This window comes from Schistocerca americana, chromosome 2 (assembly GCF_021461395.2).
Source record: "Schistocerca americana isolate TAMUIC-IGC-003095 chromosome 2, iqSchAmer2.1, whole genome shotgun sequence".
NCBI lineage: Eukaryota > Metazoa > Arthropoda > Insecta > Orthoptera > Acrididae > Schistocerca > Schistocerca americana.
Window position 1 is genome coordinate 542,448,968 of NC_060120.1, and position 23,301 is coordinate 542,472,268.

Below are 23,301 nucleotides of genomic sequence, written 5' to 3' on the forward strand. Positions count from 1 at the left end.
GGCATCCGAAAAAATTGCTACCGTGAGTTGATAAAGGCTAGCCATCGTTGAAACAGTTCTGCTTTGAAATAAAGAAGTCACTCAATTAGCACAACAGTTCGAGAAACGCTGCTCGAAATGTTCACTGAACAGAAGGATGGGCATAGTTAGCAAATGAAAGATTCTGATAGAGAACAAACAATGTATTTACATTAATAGTGTTCAAAAGTTGATGCCAGAGTTTTGAGACGTTGCTATAAGCGGACGATCTGGACGTGTGTCCAGATCGTCCGCTTATAGCAACGTCTCAAAACTCTGGCATCTCTCTCCCCACATCCACCACTGCTGGCTGTTCACATCCAACTGCCCAACACTACACAAGCGAATATTCCAACAGTGAGTCCAACCAGCCACAGACTGCACACAGCGCAGGCAGCGATTTTCATACAGAGCGCTACGTGGCGTTACCAACATAAGAAACTTAAAGAGCCTCCTTACAACTGTTAGTTGTTTGTCCAATCTTCTTTATTCCTAATTATCTAAAAACTTCTCTTTGGCATTGATTTTGTTAGGGTTTGTGGTTCTTGCAGTGAAATTGCCACATACTCTTCCCCTTACGCAGTTTTCAGCTCAGATACGGCCTCATATTGCCTTTCATTGCGATAAATACGCCTTCCAAGTATTTCCCGAAGTTTTTTCGAGCGGTTTATATCCGGGCTACGTGCAAACCAGGGCAAGACATCAGTATCTTTATCTTAAAAGCACTTTTTGGCTGCAACAGAAACATGTAGAGATGTGTTGTCCTGTTGAAACATTAGACTTTCGTTCCTTAGGTCCACCTACATTATAATGAGCTCTGTCCCTAGCTTCTCAGTGGACATGTTAGAGTTGATTCCAGTGTTCAGCCAAGCAATGCGTTATTTACATTTAGCGCAGAACTCTGCACAAATCACACTTCCACCACCAAAATTTCTGTTCATTTTTTCCCCGCTGCACTGTTGTCAGATAACGCCAAAAACATTGAAATCCATCCAACCTATCTAAATTAAATTTCTTCTTCTTACTCAAGATCACTTTAGCTCATTCTAAAGTCCACCACATATGTTTTTGAGCAAACTCCAATCTAGACTGTTTAAGTTTGGGTGTTAGAGCAGGTTTGTGCAGTCGTTTCTTGAATGCAAGATGTCTATCATTTGTCAAAATTTGTCGTGCATGTTTGGCAGTTACTGACAACTGTAAATCAGCATCAAATTGAGAATAACGGTTTACGTCCCTTGCTTTGCGGAAAAGGAACTGTTTCGATGTGTCAAATGATTTTCTACTTAGCCCATAGTTCCCGTTATGTGAAATGATAATTAAATCGACATACTAGCTGCAAAGAGCCGTTGATCTGCATCATTGGGGACATGTTGAAACCGTGTGCCCCGACTGGGACTCGAACCCGGTATCTCCTACTTACATGGCAAACGCTCTATTCATCTTTTTTTTTCGGCATTGTTCGTTGCGTTTGGTCTGGGCGGACGTCACAAGACATCCGTTCAAGCTGATCGTTGATTCCTTAACTCAGTTTTTATTACGGAGGGCGAGCAGCCCTCTGAGCCACCGAGGGCACAGAGGATAGTGCGCCTGCTGGGAGTTGTCCCTTGCACGCTCCCCGTGGGTCCCATATTCCCAACATATCTACACCACTACATTCGTAGTGCCCCTAATAGATCTTTGCGCATCACACTCATTAATCGTGGCAGATTAATCTACCAAGTCCCGTACAAGTTAGGGTATAGCGTGTGCGTTCGCACAAGAAGGTCAATGGCCGGGTAGCCATATTGTAACTATATATGTAGGTAGTATCTGCTGCTAGGGTGTCGATTTTATTATCATTTCATTCTAGAGAAGCTGCACGGTCTTCAATGGCATCTGTTCTTTCGTGAACAGATACTACCTTCATATATAGTTAAAATATGGCTAGCCGGCCATTGACCTTCTTGTGCGAACGTACACGCTATGCCCCAACTTGTACGGGACTTGGTAGATTAATCTGCCACGAGTAATGTGTGTGATGGGCAAACATCTATTAGGCGCACTGTGAATGTAGTGGTGTGGACATGTTGGGAATGTGGGACTCACGGGGAGCGTGCAAGGGATCCTCTGTGCCCTCGGTGGCTCAGATGGATGCCGGCACGGTAGCTCAGCGTGTTTGGTCATAGGGTTAGCTGCCCTCTGTAATAAAAAAACTGAGTTAATCGATCAACAACGAACTTAAAATGGAAGTCTTACGACGTCCGCCCCGAGCAGATGCAACGGACAAAAGCGAACAAAATGAGATTAAAAAAAAAAAAATTGTTGGATAGAGCGTGTGCCATGTGAGGAGGAGATCTCGGGTTCGAGAAGCTGCACGGTCACCTTCATATATTTCCGTTCTGTCCCTACTGTGCGCCCAGTCTAATGAAACTATCAATCTCTGTACTTGCACAGTTCAACATCTTGGCAATTTGACGATTAGAGAGTCGCATTTCCTTGTACTCATCGGTTTCTGATTGTCATCTCACGATAACTGTTTTCCGCGTGGCATTCTTACATTCGTGGTTTACGTATACAACATGCATCGTCACTAATGGTGTCTGTCTAGTGTCTGCACCAAAGGCACACACAAACACCAGAAAGAGCCGATTACTTTTGTATTGAGTTCCACCCTGCACCACTTCAATCATGGATGTTTTGTTATACGAGGGACGTTTGAAAAGTCCGTGCAGAGCCCAAGAGATGGCACCACCGTCGCGTATGGAGGTGATGTTTAGTTAGTAGCCTCTTTGAAAAGAACTCATACCAACTTTCAACCATATTGGTCTATTTCTTTGTGTTTGCCATTCGTGTGAATCAAGGAAGTCGAGTGATTATCAAAAAATGGAGGAAAAAGAATTTCGTGGGGTGATTAAACATTGCTTTATGAAAGGCAAAACGCCTCATGAGACTAAAGAGAAGCTTAATAAACATTACGGTGAGTCTGCACCTTCAAATAGAATAGTTTCTAACAAGGGAACCTCCCCCATCGCACCCCCCTCAGATTTAGTTATAAGTTGGCACAGTGGATAGGCCTTGAAAAACTGAACACAGATCAATTGAGAAAACAGGAAGAAGTTGTGTGGAACTGTGAAAAAATAAGCAAAATATACAAACTGAGTAGTTCAAGGGAAGATAGGCAACATTAAGGACAATGGGAACGCAGGAGCGCCGTGGTCTCGTGGTAACGTGAGCAGCTGCGGAACCAAAGGTCCTTGGTTCAAATCTTCCATCGAGTGAAAAGTTTAATTTTTTATTTTCAGTTTATGTGACAAACTCTTATGTTTTCATCACTTTTTTGGGAGTGATTATCACATCCACAAGAAAACCTAAATCGGGCAAGGTAGAAGAATCTTTTTACCCATTCGCCAAGTGTACAAGTTAGGTGGATCGACAACATATTCCTGTCATGTGACGCACATGCCGTCACCAGTGTCGTATAGAATATATCAGATGTGTTTTCCTGTGGAGGAATCGGTTGGCCTATGACCTTGCGATCAAATGTTTTCTGTTCCCATTGGAGAGGCACGTCCTTTCGTCTACTAATCGCACGGTTTTGCGATGCGGTCGCAAAACACAGACACTAAACTTATTACAGTGAACAGAGATGTCAATGAACGAACGGACAGATAATAACTACGCAAAAATAAAGAAAGTAAAATTTTCAGTCGTAGGAAGACTTGAACCTAGGACCTCTCCTTCTGCAGCTGCTAACGCTACCACGGGACCACAGCGCTCCTAAGCTCGCATTGTCCATTATGTTGCTTATGTCGCCCATGGACTACTCAGTTTGTATATTTTGCTTATTTTTTCACAGTTCCACACAACTTCTTCCTGTTTTCTCAATTGATCTGTGTTCAGTTTATCAAGGCCTATCCACTGTGCCAACTTATAACTAAATCTGAGGGGGGTGCGATGGGGACGTTCCCTTGTAATTGGTTTCAAAATTTTCGGAGTGGCCATATGGGCACAAGTGATGCTGAACGTTCTGGACGCCCTGTGGAGGTTACGACTCCATAAATCACTTATAAAATCCATGATATGGTGATGGATGACAGAAGAGTTAAGGTGCGTGAATTACTAGTGCTGTGGGCATCTCGAATGAACGGGTACATAATATTTTGCATAAATATTTGGACATGAGAAAGCTATCCGCAAGATGGGTTCCGCGATTGCTCACGCTTGACCAAAAATGTAATCGTGTGAAGTGTTGCAAGGATTGTTTGCAGCTGTTCGGGAAGAATCCGCAGGACTTTTAAGCGTCGTTTCGTCACTGTGGATGAAACATGGATACATTACTATACACCTGAGATCAAACATGAATCTAAACAATGAGTTACCAAGACGGAATCTGCACCAAAAAAGGAGAAGACCATTCCTTCGGCAGGAAAGGTTATGGCGACAATCTTTTGGGATTCGCAAGAGATAATCCTCATCGACTGTCTGGAAAAGGGTAAAATTATTACAGGTGCATATTATTCATAGTTAATGGACCGTTTGAAAACCGAGCTGCAAGAAAAACGCCGGCGATTGGACCGCAAAAAAGTCCTTTTCCATCACGACAATGCACCAGCACACACCTCAGCAGTTGTGGTCGCAAAATTAATGGAAATGGGATTCCAACACGTTTCGCATCCCCCCTATTCTCCAGACTTGGCTCCCTCAGACTAATATTTGTTCCCTAATCTGAAGAAATGGCTGACGGTACAAAGATTTCATTCAAACGAGGAGCTGACTGCAGCAACTTATAGCTATTTTGCAGACTTGGACAATTCCCATTATTCGGAAGGGATCAACAAATTAGAACAGCGTTGGACGAAGTGTACAAGTCTAAAAGGAGACTACGTTGAAAAATAAGAAAGGTTTACCCCAAACACGTAAGTAGCTTTTATTTTTGCACGGACTTTCCAAACGCCCCTTGTATTATGTACTACCGACATCCAATTCGATACGATCTGACTGCATTTGTCACTATACTGGATCTCTTACTACTGCGTACATACTGTGCACAACTATTCCGCCGGCAACGTTCATTTTCCTTCAAATAACCATGCCTTTATACTGATTGCCATTACTGTAATAGGTACGCATGCTGTCGCGTGCATAGCGATTAAGAGATGTTACGCCAGCCATTTTCCGAAATTAAGAGCTGTGGCCTCAGCATGTCTGCAGCGAGCGCGTGCCGGCCTCACCTTGGCTGCAGCGGCCGCCGAGCTGACAGCGCGGCAGGCAGTGTGGGTGCGCGCAGAGCGGCCCTCGCCATGGCGGCACGGAGGGCGACGCCTGCGCCGCGGCCGTCCCCAGCTCCAGCAGGCGGCCGTTGACGGACAGCCGCTGCACGGCGCCGCGCAGGCCCGCCGCCGCCGGGACGCCCTCGCCGCGGGGGGCTCTGCAAGCACGCGCTGGCTGCAACTCAAGCCGGCACTACACGACACACCTACAGGCCTCTACACACGCACCAACCGACCGATCGACAGACCGACACATCGGACGTGTGCAGGCCACTTGACCGATCGACCAACTTTCCTCGTCGGGATGTCAGGCTGGTAGGACCAACCGACAGGCGACCACACCACCCAATATGTGCACTGTGTAGCGCTGTCGTGCCAACCGCCAGACAAAAGTTCGCCTTTCGTCATTGAGCGCGCCAAACGCAACAGCGCCCCTTGTCATGATGGCGTCACCTACCGCCACCTCAAGGAATCCCCCCCATCCTTCCTGTCTGTCCTTGCTACCCTGTACAATGTCCTCCTCTCCACTGGATTTTACCCCAACCTGTGGAAGACTTCCCGTGTCCTGCTGTTCCCTAAACCTAGCAAACCCCCCTCTGATACCTCTTACTATCGTCCCATCTGCCTCACCTCCGTGTTCAGTAAGGTCTTCGAGGCCATCCTCTCTCACCGTATTCACCGCCACCTTAACCAGCACCACCTCCTTCCCCTTACCCAATGTGGCTTCCGGCCTTCCTTCTCCACCTACGACCAGCTCCTCAACCTTACCAATCTTCTTTCCCTCCAACTTAACTCCTGTCACTCCGCTATCTTTGTTTCCCTTGATCTCCAGAACGCCTATGACCGTGTCTGGCATCCCAGGCTCCTCTTCAAACTCCAGACCTATGCTCTCCCCGTCAACTTCGTCTGTCTCACTGCTTCCTTCCTCTCCTATCGTCCCTCCTATGTGACTATCCACAATTCGAACTCCCGTACTTTCTATCCCTCTGCCAGTATACCCTAAGGTTCTGTCCTTTACCCTCTCCTCTATCTCCTATACACTGCTGATATGGCCAAACCTCCCCAACGTGTTCATCTTGTCCAGTTTGCTGATGACACCACCTTCCTAGCCCTTTATCCTACCCTTACATGGTCCCAACGTACCGTCCAAACCCACCTTGACCATTTCATCACTTGGTGCAACAAGTGGTTCCTCCGTATCAATCTCTCCAAGACCCAGGCGATCATCATAGGCCACACCACCTGCTCCTTCCGCCTCCATGATTTCTACCTTACCATTTATGGCCATCCTATCCACTTCACTCCTACCCTCAAATACTTTGGCCTCACCTGGACTCCTCCTTACCATCCAAAACAAAACCCACAACTGCTTCTGCCTCCTGAAACTCCTGTCCGGCTGGATGTGGGGTCTGCATCCTTCCATCATCCTTCACACCTACAAATCCTTGATCCACCCCATCCTCCATTATGCCAGCGTAGCTTGGATTTCCGCCTCTCCCTGGTTCTATAAAGCCCTCCAAATCCTCGAGCGCCATGAGCTCTGCCTCACCTTCCCCATCCACCTTCTGTCCCCCACGTGCATCCTCTACGACCTCCTCCCCTTCCCCCAACTTCTCCTTTTCCTTGAACACATCCTCAAACTATATATTGTCCGCCGCCTTGATCCGCCTCACCCCTGCTGTCTCCCTTCCTCTCCACCCCCAACCAGTTGCCGCGCCTTTTGTGTCCCACCCTCTCTCCATCTCCACACCTTCCATCTCGCTTCCCAATGCAACTCCCCCCATCTACCCTCCCGAATGATCAGCTTCGCCCTGATATCTACCCTTCCTACCAACTCTAACCCCATCTTTCTGCCTCCTCCTCAGGGCTCCCTCTCCTCCCCCTCCCTCCTCCTGAGCGGCTTCCCCCTCCTACTCCCCCTCCCTCTCTTGTGTCCCCTTTCAGTGTCTCTGCACTCCATCCTGCCTTGTCTTCCCTCTTCATCTCCTGCCCCCTGTGTCTCCTGCCTCTTAGTGTACCCGCTGACGCTCCTACTCTCTTCATCCCGCCGCTTCCCCTGTTGCCCCTTGCTCTCCCCTCCTTTTCCATCCTCTCTGACCTTTCCCTCGGCAGGTCCCACCTGGCAGTTTTATTCTTCGTCATGTGTGCTCCAAGTGGGTTTTAAGTGTGTTGCTCTGGAGTGTTCTAAATACTGTGGCCAACTTTTAACCAGTGCATGTGCATCCAGTGCCTTCTCTGTATTTTAAGAATCGCCAACTGTGTGTTTTAACTTTCTGGTGACTTTTTTAACTGTCCCCCATGAATGTCTCCATGTCAATGTATTTTTACCTCCATTTTCTCCCCTTACTCTGTTTTATGTTCCCCTTTTTTTATCTCCTTATGTATGTAACATTTTATTCTTGTTTTAGTTGTCATGTCACTCGGCTGAAGAGCGGCGGATTGTGCTGCTGACAGCCCTCCCCTGCCCATATGGGGCAGGGGAATGAAATCAAAATAAAGGAAAAAAACACTGAGCGCCGGGTTAAATGCTGTTCGAACATGCGTGACAGGGTACGAGGCGAACTAAGCCTTAAAGATAGAGTTTTTGGAGGAATTTAAAGACTGCAGATGTTCGTGGGACACGTCGTTGGAGGGGTATAGCAATACAGATGCAAGAAATAAAGCACTTCTTTTTAAGGAATCCATAATTGTTTCGTGTGGCACATAGAGAGAATAAAAGACAGTCGTCCTTTGTATTACTCTTTTTAGGATTTCATGGGAAATGAAATCTATAGCCGGCCGTGGTGGCCGAGCGGTTCTAGGCGCTTCAGTCCAGAACCGCGCTGCTGCTACGGTCGCAGGTTCGAATCCTGCCTTTGGCATGGATGTGTGTGATGTCCTTAGGTTACTTAGGTTTAAGTAGTTCTAAGTTCTAGGGGACTGGTGACCTCCGATGTCAGGTCCCATAGTGCTCAGAGTCATTTGAACCATATTTTTTTTAATCTAAAAATCGAAATATCGACCTTCAATGGACGTTAATTCATAAAATATACTTGCTTCAGCGTTATAAGTGTTAAAACAAAGGCCAGCCTACATCTAACCAAGGGGAAAGTGTGGTGGTGTATTTATTTGATGATCTGCGCCACGACCCTCGAATCTGAAATTAGTTTCTTAAATTTCCCGGTCAATTTTTGTGCTATGTAGATAAATTAATAACGTTTATACAGACTTCTTTTGTTTATTTATTTTTCTCTACCATGACGTATTACTTCAGTCAGCACGTTGCAGGTGTCAGGAATCATTTTATTTAATAAGTGTGAGGATACAACAGCACTTAATTTTAGGTCCTCTTAACGTCTGCCAGTGGTTAGAAATCGTAATGTAGCTAACAACTAACAACATCTCCTCGCATCTTACAGCCTCTCTCATGGCTGTACTCTCTTTCTTTCACGGTGGTTTGATGATGTTCAGCCGCTCCGAAGTGCATGATTCATCTATTCTTAGATAACTGCGAAAATCGTTGGATCCTAGCTGCTTAAGTAACAGAGCTTTGGTGAAATTCAAAAAAATGGTTCAAATGGCTCTAAGCACTATGGACTTAACATCGGAGGTCATCAGTCCCCTAGACTTAGAACTACTTAAACCTAACTAGCCTATGACATCACACGCATCCATGCCCAAGGCAGGATTCGGCCCTGCTACCGTAGCAGCACCGCGGTTCCGGACTGAAGCGCCAAGAACCACTCGGCCACTGGCGAATTTCTTTCCGTACTTTAACGACTTCTCTTACCACAGCTTTCTCTCTGGTTTTTTTTGGCCTTGTTATCTTTAAAACAGCCAAGGCAAATCCCCGTTTTGGTTTCCGTGTAAAACCAAGCGGGACGTCGTAGAGCATAAACACAGTGACAAATCACAACAGAACGGCATTGCATTCGCTGAATGCAGTCGCTTGGGACGTGTGTGGGCTACCACGAAATTGGTCCGTTTGTCGGTCGGCCCATAAATTGGTGCCTTATTGAATACAAGTCTTCAACAGCGTTCCAAGCGTACGAGTCTGGAACTGCCAACTTTTTCGTTAGCCCTACTACACGATGCACCTAACGTGTAAATCTGCACTAGCGCCCCAAGCGTGCATGTGGAGAACTGCGGGCTTCTTCACGTCGTTGAATGTGGAAGTTGATAGTCTTGTAAAGCTCTAATTTACTCATATTGAAACTTCTGAGAGGTCGAAGTTCGTATTTATTAAGCAGTTATCGTTATTTTGTGCAGCTAGAATGAAAATCCGTTATGTTTATGTGGAATTATAGACTAAAGTGTTCTTTTTATGTCATGCATATATAAGCAAATGATTATCGGTGTTAACGTTTCACGGAATTTTAAACGTGGAGGACACAATTATTCCTTCAGTATATGCAGTGACAGTGTCCGACTGAGGGAAGCTATTTCACAATCGTGTAACCGCAAAGCTGCAAAACGACTTTTACTGTCGTCACTGGTCGTGGTTGGCACAACTGCTCTGACTCTTGAGACTATTCTAACACTATACTTGCTGGAATGCTGAAATAATATAAAACATGCAACCGAGTCAAACACGTGCGGTACTTTCACCAATTAAGATGATAGATACACGTCGAAAGTTAAATTAATATACCACATTTACGTATCGAAACTAAAATCAATATATCACATTTACATAAAACTTACAAACTCAAAAGAAAACATTTTTAGTCGTACCTTTTTATTGTACAGCGTATCTAGAGGATCATAGAGACACCTTCCGTTGCTGTTTGCCTCAATAAGCACACTTATACTGTCTTTGTTTCATTCCATTTCTACACTAAGAAGCTATCACGAGATGTACAACTTTTCACAAAGGAAATACAAAAAGAAAGAATTTTCATTTGTTTTATTACTCCATTTAAAAAAAAATTACTCATTGAGAAAATGTCTACAATATGTTAAGCAATAGGCCTACGCGGCTTCAAGAGCTCACGTGTGTACAAACAGAAAGCCCGCTGAAAACGCGTTCTGCGCATGCGCCAATACACCTACTGCGCATGCGTGAATCTACGACTGAATAGAACGGATCCTATTTCTTCCCGCTGGATAAACCGTGTGCTAAAATCGCAGCTTCATCCGTTCCGATGATAGGTAGCAGGTCGTCTGCATGTAACTTGGACGCGTTATGCGCGTCGTGTAATACCGCCTTAACGTTACGTGCAAGAAACCAGATGAGCCACCACTACCCAACGGGGCCTCAGCGTATTCCAATTGTCGTGTCCAACCCTTTTAGCGCTGTACACAGACCAGCAGCAAGTTGTAACGTATCGTTTCCTGCTGCGCGTGATTGCTGTCCTGTTCGCTATTGTAAACATAAGAACCAGTTTCCGGTGCGTGGGCACAGAGACTTTGTTCGGCCTGGGGAGGATGGCTGCTTTTTTTCTAATCCTCCTGAATGGGTAGTGTACTGGGCTTATGTGGCTGATTTCAAAAGTTGATAATTTTCTCATAATGATCAGCATTTTGTGGAAATAAACTTCTGAAGGTCTTGGCAGGACGCATTGCCTTATAAGGAGTTTCTAATTACGGCGGCCATAATTGTCCATAGGTCCGCAGCTCGTGATCTCGTGGTAACGTTCTCGCTTGCCGAGCACGGGGTCCCGGGTTCGATTCCCGGCGAGGTCAGGGTTTTCCACCTGCCTCGAGATAACTGGGTGTTGTGTCGTCTTCATCATCATCGTTCATCCCCATTACGGTCGGAGGAAGGCAATGGCAAACCACCTCCGCTAGGACCTTTCCTAGTACAGCGGTGCGGGTCTCCCGCATCGCCCCCTATGCTCTGTCAAGGAGCTTGGGACTTCATCATCTTCATAATTGTCCGTAAGTATCTACATTTTACAATGAATATTCATTGTAGATTGTAGGTACTTTAACTGGACAATTCTTGCCGCCGCTATCGCTCAGCAGCGGACAGTGCGCTGGCTTGAAACATCCCTGAACATTAAAACTGTATGCCGGACTGGGAATCGAAACTGGAATCTTTTCCATAGGCAAGTACTGTAGCGACTGCGCTATACAAGCACGATCCACGACCCTTCCTCTCAGATTTACTTCCGCCAGAACCTCCTTCCTACGTTTTGCTCTGGAGACTCAGTGACTGAAAGGCTTGATTTTTAAAATAATTTCGTGGAGCGGTTTGGAGCTTGCGAAATTGTGTGTGTTTGCCTGTAGCGATCGTGAGGACCTATAGGGTGGGGATGGCGTTGTAAAGTGTTATACTGACGTCGGGAATTAGTGATCCTTGGCGAGGAACAGAATTACTTTTCATATCGAGAAAGACTGCAAAATTCGAAAGTGCATTCCCTTCTCGGATGAGGAATTCTAATTAGTCCTTTTCTGGTTTTCTGTGTGAGTCTTGCTTTTAGTGAGCGTGCAAATGATCGTTAGAAAAACAGATCTTATATTAAAGTGTGGAGCCATTAACTAACTGCACGTGGCGTTTCACTGAACGAAGGGGATTTTATGGCGATATTTCATCGAAGGCAATAAATTACATTTGTTCCCGTGCAAATTTGAATGTGGTGCGTTTTATGTGATTTTTTACCCATTTACTTCCCGCAGTATTCCTATTTGTTTGTTGTAGACATTAACAGTGGAACTCTCTGGTCCTAGTTTGGAGAGTAGTGTATGAATTGTTAGCAGTGTGCGTATTCTAATTTCGTGACTGGATCTCATATTTTTCTGAAAGTAGATGGGCGGCTACAGATCTCTCGTTATTGACTTCGAAGCAATGAGACCTTTAGTTCATTATTTCTAAATAATTTTAGAATCCTCTACCGCCAGTACCATTTTGACACTACCGGTCTGCGACAGACGGTAAATGATCCTAAAATAAGTGCCTTACAATGGCGAACCAATAGCCAAAAAGGAATATTTCAGACGATGAGAGGTCTTGATCAGCAATATGTATGATCCTCGGGTTTGTAAACTGGCTGCCGCATAAACATTTGTGGCTGGAAAACAGCCCTAAGTAGTATGTGACGTGTCCACTATGCACTTTACCACTGTTTGTGATTTATTACACACACTGAAGCGCCAAAGAAACTAGTGTAGGCAAGCGTATTCAAATACAGAAGTATGTAAACAGGCATAATATGGCGCAGCGGTTGGCAGTACCTATGTAAAACAACAAGTGTCTGGCGCAGTTGTTAGGTCGGTTACTGCTAATTCGATGGCGCATGCGGCGGCTCCTCTACAAGCCGCAGTCGTCGGCAGACCACTGAGTGAGCTAAAACTATAGTCCCACAGGCAGCCGAGGATCCCATGCTGTGCCATGCTGCGCATTAGATACGTAATTACGGCCGCCGTGTGTAGTAGTTTTTAAACTCCTCTGTACACCTGGTAATTTACGAAGCTTTGTGGTATTGTTTTTATATCTTGCAGTATACGGCTTTAATCTACAGACGATGTGGTGTTACTCTTTGTGCAGTTAGTTTTTAGCATGGTGTTATTATCAGTAGCAGGTATGTTAGTCCGATTATTCAATATCATCGCAGTTATCGCTTTTTAACATTGCATAATTTCTATGTGTGTACCAGTTTAGGGGCTGTTTCAGTTATCACTTTGGACTGAGTCTTTTGGCACCAATTTACAAGTGGAGCATAGAGATCATTTCGATTGTAGGTGAAGGGAGCATCCTATGTAGAGTTACTATTTATTTTGGGTCCGGCTGCTACTAGTTTCGACTGGTACTGTGAATTTTTTTCCAGCCAGGTTAACAGCAGTTGTGTGATATCGTCAATTTTGAGCCGTATTGCGATTTTAGGCACTCATTGTGTAACACTATGTATATAGATGTGTAATGAGAAGTTATTTTTATTTCAGTTTCCCACAAAAAAATGAAGTACATTAACCTAAACTTTCTCTCCAGCAGCTGGACAGAGACTGACTGTTTCCCGCCATTTCCAGGGGTCGGGTGGTGGTGGGGTGTGGGTACGTCGTAGGAGTGGTGGGAGGGGTGGGAGGAGTTAGGTTAGTTAATGTACCTCATTTGTTGCCAAAATCTGAATTTCCTATCATGATGTCAGTGCGAAATGCCACATCTATGGCTGCCATCTCGAATCAGCCATCTTGGATAAATGTGGCAACAATGCAAGTTTTGCCAGAAACTGCCTAACCCCATTACTGATGCTGCCTCATCAGTGATGCTTTATGTGAGTGGACGTAATTGAAGTGAAGCAACACACAAGCCGTGTAGCGTGGCCGCGCTGTCTGATTGTCGGATTGCGCAGCCCCTCCCGCCGGAGGTTCGATTCCTCTCTCGGTCATGGATGTGTGTGTTGTTCTTAGCATAAGTTAGTTTAAGTTAGTTTAAGTAGTGTGTAAGTCAATGAACCGACGACTTCAGCAGTTTGATCCTTAGGAATTCACACACTGTTGAGGTAACACACACCTTTGTGAATTGTGTAAGTGTTGATGGTTCATATCACGACAGTTTTCATACGTATCAGATGGACTAACAGGAAACTTGAGTAGCTTTATAATGGTTGAAACGTCCCTGACGGATCTGTCATTGAGGTGACATCTAATGACTTGCCCACATACAAAGTCACTGAACTCCCTTCAGCACCTCGTTCTGCCATTACTGCTTCGCTACTGACAACACTCGCCACTTCATTTATTCTGTTAGACCCATCTGTCGTGGCGTGTAGTGGTTACCTACGTGTTACACAGGGGTGTCCAAGTACTTTCGATCAGAGAGTGTATAAATATACACAGCGTCCCATAAGTTAATGGACAATCACAAAAACTTAAATAATCCTGGGCGAATAAATAACTGACAAGTTATTTGTTAACACGCTAGAACCTAAAAGAAACAGTCACATAGATACCAGCGGCACAGAAACGCTTGCGCCAGATGCACATTTCAGACAAACTCAGTATTTGATGGTACGACGGAATTTCTTGCTGTGGGTCTCTGGGATTATTACATGAATGCGAACTGAGAGAACGGACCTGCTCTTGTAGCTAAACGCGTAGGTCGTTAATTTGCAAGAGAGACCCATATCGAACCCACATGACCGATTTACGACCGTTGGTCTGGTGTACCATCCAGAGGCTTTTGAGCAGTTTTCGACTCTCATGACCCACGTACTTTATTGTTTCACAATATCTCCCTCAAAAAATACGATATACAAAATGGGATAACACACAGAACAAACTTTATATGATCCACCTACAGATGACGCACATGACTTCAGTAACATAGTGATGACTGTGCAAAGAGCAAGAGCCTGCGCCACAGTTTAAACAAAAAGAAAAAAGACATTTGCCAGGTCTCGAAAACAGCTGAGCCCTTAAGAGGGGTTAAACGCTAGTAAAGAAAGAAGGAAAGAGAGTGCGATCAAAAGTTGGCGAAGTGTCAATAGGGGACAAAATGCAATGAAGGGCCACTGGCAGATGAAAGGCTGGTCAAACTCAAACAGACGTGTCCTCCTGTTCCTCACACAGCAAGAGAGCAATAGCTGGCCACTCGTAGGCATCCAAAAAGTTCAGCCAAGATGGGATAAGTACTTTAGTGACTGCTGCTTTACACTCACAGAAATAAGATCTAGGTCCCATCCCGAACTATGGTCAAAAGGTGGCCTGGACCAAATGTGACAACATATAAGTAACAGTGGTTTCTGATCTTCCTTCCGCCACGGTCATGTGAAATGAACAGTTTATCATTATGTCTTAAGAGGCTACCGCTACGGTCGCAGGTTCGAATCCTGCTTCGGGCATGGATGTTTGTGATGTCTTTAGGTTAGTTAGGTTTAAGTAGTTCTAAGTTCTAGGAAACTGATGACCTTTGATGTTAAGTCTCATAGTGCTCAGAGCCATTTGAACCATCTTAAGAGGCTGTCTGTCAAAGTACAGGCGAAGGTATAGAGAACAGTATGCATCGGAACTGTTTTCCTATTTAATCGAATGATGACGAGTTTATTCTGTCATTTGTTTCACAGTTTCCTCTATATCAACCAGAAATGCGTCTTCTACATAGATGTTCCACATGTTCTCTCATAATTAATATAGGCTGTGTCACGGGTACAATTGCAGATATATTTATCGACGACTGAGGACAGTCTACTGAACAGCATTACAACAGTATTTTACTCAATTTGCAGGCTAATAATTGAAGCCATTACCAGTAGTATGTTTTAGGTTGGTTAATACCTCCAACTATGCATGGTTCAAGCAAGTCAAAGATACTTGAAAGATACTTACGACTTTTCGCTGCTTTGAGGCATTGAAATAAATCAGTGGTGACAGATGAAAATTTGTTCCGGCTTGCAATTCGAACCCGGATTTACTGCTTTACGCGAGCGGTCGCTTCAACCGATTTTTTTTTACCACGATACCAACCTTTTTTTAAAACAAAAGGGGGGGGATGGTGTCGGCGGTTGGAGGAGGGTGTGGGGGTGTGGGGGGGGGGGGACAGAGTGGGCGGTTAAAGTCTCTCGAGTCCTGGCCATGGCGTCCCCTTCGTTAAGGGAGAAAGAAAGCGCAAGGGGAACAGGATAAAAGAACAAACTAAACGCTATCCAGAAGCAAATTTTTTTATTAATTTTTTTCAATCTATATATACGTCATCACGTCGTGCCAAGAAGAAAGAAAAGAAAAGGGAGGATCGTCCTCTGACAGAAACAAAACAAACATTTACTGCATTACTAGTTGCCAGACCGTCCTAGCGTATCTGCTCGTATCTTTTGTTGGATCACCGTGGGTCGTTCTAAAGTCATCTGCGTTATAATATGTTCATCATCTCTCGCCATGGATACGATCCAGCTGCGTGGCGGGTTGTGTAGTACAATACAGAAGTAAGTTGGAAAAAAATTGTCTGTATTTGGGGTTCTTAAGCGTTGCATAAGGCCGTTCCTGCATGTAGTTCCAAAAATAAAGTAGGCCTACATCCTTTTGGCCTTCGCTGAATAAATAATGGACCACATGGCCACGCATCCACGTGAAATCGTTGGTCTTGGTGCTTGGATAGTACCTCTCGTCCGGAAGAAGAAGAGTTCGAGTGGTGATGTGTGTTTGTGTTACCAGCAGTAGAAAAGTTAACATTTGTTTGTCGAAGTGTCATACCGCTGTGGCCTCTCTGCAGCTAAGGCCATGTTAGTCTGTGTCAGTCACATTACATTGCACGTAGTTGGGGAATCCAGCCATGCAGAATTTGTGTAGACATTCCTGTATGATGTGTTTTACATTGACTGTCACATACCAGGTGCACTAGACACATGAGCATGGCTATGTGAACTGTTCACCACACGGCACGACGTTGTGTGCTGGAGTTTCTTTTCTTTTTCTTTTTTTTTTTTCACTACACTCAGTTGTCGTCTCTGTTGCATGGCGCTGTAGATCTCCTTCGCCGTCGCCAACGGTGGAGCCTGGAGAGCGTCGCATTTATAACTGAGTTACAAACAGAAATGCCTCAGGGTAGAAGAATGGTGCCAGGATGTTTTGCAACGACACCCGGGCTCGGGGCAGACTGGCGCTAGTGCTTTCAGAAGCAAGCTCGTGAGGCAACTCTCGTGGGGCGACGATGCCATAAACGTAAACGTTGACTAACAATCAAGGCCACCACTCTATCGTAAACATTTACTAGTCCTGGTCCTCGGTGACCCTGGGCAGGATTAGGGATTCATATCAACTTTGAACAACATTCCTGTGCTTACGAAGTAACCGAGAGTCGCCATAATGCTGCAGGCCATTGAATTCGTTATTGTAAGAACCTATGCGACGTGTTGGATGCGCGACATTGACATAGTGTGTCCTATGGAGAATCTTCAAAGTGTGCAGGCGCCGATCTGCTATCCCTTATTTTGTGCAAGAGGTTCCTGTTAATACACGTCGTCTTGCAGCATATATCGTTCACGCAGTGTAAACCCATGCATCGCGTCTGGTCGCTGACCCAAGTGGGGTTCAAAAATGGCTCTGAGCACTATGGGACTTAAATTCTGATGTCATCAGTCCCCTGGAACTTAGAACTACTTAAACCTAACTAACCTAAGGACATCACACACATCCATGCCCGAGACACGATTCGAACCTCCGACCGTAGCGGTCGCGCGGTTCCCAATTGGGGTGACACTGTTAGGTAGCAGTCCCATCCCTGTATGCATGGAGACTGACTTTTCGACGTTAATGCAGCTACCGGCCGCTGCCCCATAGATATTGATCCATTCCATGGCAATTCTCATATCATCACCGCCACGGAGGACCAGCATCAAGTCGTCTGCGTAGGTGGTGCATCGGAAGATGGCAGTACTGAGCATCATTCCAGTCAGTCTACGGCGTAACGACCTAACAAGGGTACTAAGGCCAATTCGTATAATATCGTTGATAACGGGCAGCCTTGGCGCACAGAATGGCGTATTTGGACGGCTGTCGTCAAACGACCGTTAACGAACACCCAAACGACACATCGCAAAGTAGGTGCATCACCACTTCCCTTTGATAAAGCTGTCCAGATATCACGTGCTCCAGCGAACTGCAGTCAACTTGGTCAAATGCTTGACTAAAGTCGATGGATGTCAGCGCACCTTGTATGTTCCAAACTTTCGCCAGTATTATCAAGTCCCTACATTGGCATAGTGCTGCATGTATGTTGTGGGGATCCCCCACAGATGCTTGGTGCAGCGAAATTTGATACTGTATTGTACTCCTGAAAAGGGTAGCCATCAATCTGGTGAAAATTTTTGTGTCACTATTCAGCAGCGTCAAGGGACGGTAATCATGGATACGGGACCCACCATTCGGTTTATGAATAGCGACTATCAGTCCTTCTGAAAAGGTTGCAGGGATTAGTACGACTGGAGACACCAGTTCTTGGTATATCTCTGTCAAACACGGCAACAACAGCTGATTGAAGGCCCGAGAAAAGTCCAAAGCGAACATTCTCTGAAGGTAGTAAAATGAAAGTCCATTGTGTGTCTGCACCATGCAGCACTTTCTCTACCATACTTAATGAAGGTTCGCCTGAGAGCCGGTTTTGTGCAGTCAGTTCATCATCCTAGGGCTGAGTATGTCAATCTCAGCGTACGTAGAATGGCATGGGAGATGGTCCGGAGGCGCTTGTGTACAGTTAGTCCACACCAATCACCAGACCTTCTAAACGACCCTGGCAGAGCAGCGCAATGTCCGCTGCAAAAATGCTGAGGCGTTCCCACTGTCGAGCTGTACCGGAAGGGGCATAAACATTGATGAGTCAGATTCCATTCACTGTGACGGCCATGCCCCGTGCATTGGGGAGATACTGAACGTCACCTTCTACCAAGCCCTCTCTAAGTAGGAGGGCGATGCCGCTGCCGGTGGGTGAAGCGTGGCAGACTTCAGCTGTGTAATCGAAAACGCCGGGAAAGCTGGCTACGCATACCTCTTGCAGGAGAGCGATGTTGATATCCTCAGCATTAAGCATGTCTTGCAGCATTGAAAATTTATGGATGGTTCTGATAGTGTTAAGTCTGATTGTTGACAGCCGAAAAGTTTGTTATTTTGTCTCCATCTCAGGCGGTGTCGTCAAGGACGACGAAGGAATGGTATATCGTCGACTAAACGCCGCTGACTCACTGCCACTTACTTGGTCACCGGAGCGGTAAGAGTACATTGGATATCGCCCTTACTTTCCTCGCTCTCTCTCTCCCTCTCTCTCTCTCTCTCTCTCTCTCTCTCTCTCCCTCCCTCCCTCTTCTGTCAGAGCGTCACGAACTTCGTCTGCCCGCGAGCCGTAAGTTGCTGGCTGCTGTTGTGGTAGAATTTCCAAAGGTCAGATCACGTACCTCTTCCCAACGGGCAACTGATGCAGGGTCATCTTCCCCTGGCGTTCTAGCCAGCAGGTCGGAAAGAGACGAGACCATATCTAGAGTGTGGAAGATCAGGTCGGCCTGCCCAAGTAGCGACACGTCCATTAGCCCTCTGCAACGCCGTCGCTGTCCTGTTACGTCGTGCGGAGGAGGCAATCGTCTGAAGATGCGCGCCGACGCTGTTTATGTTTACGAGGAAATCATTACTTGTAGACACGAGTTTCCGTGTCAGAGTGTGCGTGGTGATCGTTCGCCATCGCTCCCTCAGTAAGGAAGGCTGATGTCGGTTATCAAAGTCCATCTTTTCTTGAGGGTCCCCTGGTCACAGCGGTTTGGGATGTTCCAGGGTTGTCGTCGCCTGGGGTGGCGTGAGACCTTGGTCGTGTCCTTATTGGATTCGCAGGACATCAGCACCCGTATTTGATCGGTTATTTCTTCATCACTTCGTCGTTTTCACGTAAGTGAGGGTAATGATAGTCGCCGCCGCCGATGGGGCCGATCTGATAGGTGTCTGTGTCAGTCGGCGTTGAATACACCCTGACCTGGCGTGCCCTTCCTGACCACAACCAGAACACGTGCGTGGTTGGCTATCGTACATCACTATCGCACAGCAACCGCCGATGACCATGTAGGACGTTACGTGTTTTATGAGTTCGATCTTTATTTGCCGGACACCACTGTACACGTTATAGGTCTCAAATGTCCGCGATTTCTCAGACCACGTTTCCATACGGTCGGAAGCCCGCAGTTACGACATCAGCATGTACCTCAAACCGGAATTCCAAGACAGTAAGGGCGTGCAAGTCCAGGCTCTGGGATCCACTGTAACGACCTCGATGGGACCATCGGGGTGTTTGGATTTAAGTAAGTTCACGAATTTGTTCACCCCAGTCGGGCACATCTTGGCATTTATCATCTTGACTGTAATCGAGAAATGGATGTCCATAATGTGCAAGAGATCCAGACGTAGATCGTCTCTTAGGAATCGTTCCACCTCATATGCACGTGGTCGGGCGTGATCCTGTACAAGAGTGATTTTGATCATGCCCTGTCTGAAGGAGTGCGCTATATTTAGAACGTGTGGCAAGAGCAGACTGTGTCAATTCAACTATCCGAGCACGTCTCCCTTCCAACCCAGATCTCCATATGCCGCACTCTGCAGTGTTCCCTGTCCATCATTAGTCTTTGCTCCAGCCCTACTGTATTGCCGCGAGAGGTCGGACATTATTTTGCATCCGCACTGAAGCATAGCTACAGCATCACTGCATATACAGTGGTCAAAATAAATGTTTCATATTGCCGAAACTTTAAATTTCGGCATTGTGGCCTAGAAACACTTTATGATATAAGTACATTGGTTTGTTTGTAATATCATTCTAGAGGAAACAGTCCATGTTTCTACCACGAGGGGGCAGTATGTGCAGTCTATGGTAACCATGTCTCCTGTAAACATTGCAGTACTTTTGCTGTGTGTCATCACGAGAGTTGTGTCGTTTCAGGATGGTTTGGACAGCCCGCATCTCGTGGTCGTGCGGTAGCGTTCTCGCTTCCCACGCCCGGGTTCCCGGGTTCGATTCCCGGCGGGGTCAGGGATTTTCTCTTCCTCGTGATGGCTGGGTGTTGTGTGCTGTCCTTAGGTTAGTTAGGTTTAAGTAGTTCTAAGTTCTAGGGGACTTATGACCACAGCAGTTGAGTCCCATAGTGCTCAGAGCCATTTGAACCATGGTTTGGACAACAGTAACATACGATCAGAGGCTCCTTATAGTCACTCCAATGGGGCAGCCAATGGGACTGGTGGATGTCGCAGTGAATGTCGCTGTGAATCAAAGTAAGGTCTCTAGAATTTGGACCGTCACAGTACAGGCCGCGGTGTGCGGAACCGATATCTGCGTATAAGAGTATGTCTACGGCAGCAGTTCCAAACTGCTACGGGAGTGCAGGTGTCAACGCAAATGATACGAAATAGGCACCATGAGCAGGGATTACATGCCAGAAGACTTCTCAAGGTTCCTCCTGTAAATCAGGTTCGGAGAGGGCCTCGTCTCGCATGGACATGAAACCAGGCTTTGCGGAATAGGCAGCAGTGGGACACAACGCTCTTTTCTGATGAGACCTGTATCAGTCTCCACTCTGACGATGCTCGAATTCGTGTGTAGATGCAACGAAGACAACGTTACCACCTCAACTGACCAACTGTATCGTGGATCGCCACTCATATCAAGGTGGTTCAGTCATGTTTCTAAGTGGAATCGTATATGAGCACAGGACACGGCTTATGGCAATACATATGAAGCTAGCTAGTGTGCAGTATCGGGACGACATACTTGCACGCATTGTGACTCCGTTTGGTGAAAATATTGGAGCGGGATTCACGCTGATGGATGATAATACCTGCCCTCACCGTCACAATCTTGTAAACACTTTCGTAGTGGAACGTCAAACACTCGGATGAAATGGCCCCCATATTCTTTAGACCGCAGCTGCATTGAAAATGCTTGGGCCATGCTAAAACGAACAGTTGACAGTCATCCTGTCCCACCAGAGACCAAATAGAGACCTTTGTGGAGAAACGAAACGATGTCCCACAGTGTTATCTGGACCATTTGGTAAGCAGTATGCCTAACGGCATTGAAAAGTGTCTTCAGTTATGAGCAGGCCAGCTGGTCCATATACAGTATGTTACGCAAGATGACTTTGAGAAGCAACTTTAGTGTCTGCAGTGGAAAAACAACAACTAAGTGTCTACATATTAAGATAACAGTGATTACAATATCTCCACCTATATGCCTAACATCCTGTATATGGTGTAGGTACAAGAGATGAGGAACAGAGTACTGGACTCACCCCAGCAGCAGCGGGCTGCGCAGGTCGAGCCTGGCGAGTGGGGGCGGAGCCTCCCCCGCGGCCAGCAGCCCCTCCTCCTCGCCAATCCTCAGCCACGCCTTGCGCCCTGCGCGGCTCACCAGAGCGCGCTGCCAGCGGCCGAGCTCTGCCCTCTGCGGGGACCTGCAAACACCACACACGAATACTCACACGCCTATATCACGAAGAGCCAATTGTAGCTCGTCCGTCGCAGATGGAAACCAACAACGCCATTGAGGGCGCATGTAAGATGGATTACACACGTTTCCCTTTATAAGTATATTTCTGGTTGTTGAGGAGTTTGCATCTGGGTCCAACAACGCTTTGCTAACACCTAGAACTATGAAAGAGTATTGTATGAAATAATATTGTAAACTGCTCAAGTACGCATAATACTGTTAACAGAGAAGCTTATCGCCTCTGATCGCTCTAGTATCTCCTCTACATTACAAAAAAAAAAGGCTGATAGAAAACCTTTTTTTCGGTTTATAAGCACGTGAAAGAGGGTAGCGATGTTTCGTCAAGAAATTTCCTTCTACTATTCTGTTAAAATGCCGATGCATCCACTTCCGGCACGCAGAGGAAATTATAGGACTTCATAGGAAAGGATTATGTTTTTAGCTAAACCAGACCAATTTTTCCATTTAATTTAATGAACTTGGTTTGACATTTTCCTAGGAAGTAGATTGTATTTACAACTTCGTTGGAGATGGTTTTATATGTGGGAATAATTGCACTAGGATGCTACGAAGTCCGACTTTGGAGATAGGCTCAGATATGGGAATAACTGCACGTAAGTTGCCACAAAATCTGATGTTTAGGATAAATCTGCCAGCAAGTCATTTGTCGTCTCTCTTAGTTACTAACAATGACAAGGTGTATCAGAACATGTGCAGTTCCTCGTAAAAGGTTACTTCATTTTGGCTTTGCAATTGACGCAGCTTTCTTCCAAGCGTTCAGAAGGCTGGTGGAGTACTCGCCAGTTATTGCCAAAGCAATTAATGTGAAGACTCACTTTTTCTTTCAGAGCAGAACCACAGGTTTACACCTACTGCTTGGCTTTCTGATGGCGATACACGGTAGCAGGTTGAAGCATAAAAATTGTTGCATTGTTATTAAAAATTGACCAAACACTAGATCGAAATTCATTTCCGCGTTTGCATTCAGCCAACATACAAGAAACATGGTACTCATTATGCACACAGATTTGGCATAATTAATTATTTATGTAAATTGAACCGCACGCTTTCCAAAATGTTCAAATGTGCATGAATTTCTAAGGGACCAAACTGCTGAGGTCATTGTTCCCTCGACTTACACATTACGTAAACTAACTTAATGCTAAGAAC

General features: G+C 45.9%; 1 protein-coding gene across 1 annotated transcript in view; it reads right to left on the minus strand.

The window, feature by feature from the left end:
• The window catches only part of LOC124594155 (agrin-like), a 47,508-nt gene that overhangs the window by 14,891 nt on the left and 9,316 nt on the right, over positions 1-23,301 (minus strand). The window contains exons 5-6 of the mRNA XM_047132510.1: positions 21,935-22,096; positions 5,229-5,425 (exon numbers count right to left, since the gene is read on the minus strand). Of these exons, the coding sequence (XP_046988466.1) occupies positions 5,229-5,425; positions 21,935-22,096 (359 nt within the window). The remainder of the gene's footprint in view (positions 1-5,228; positions 5,426-21,934; positions 22,097-23,301) is intronic.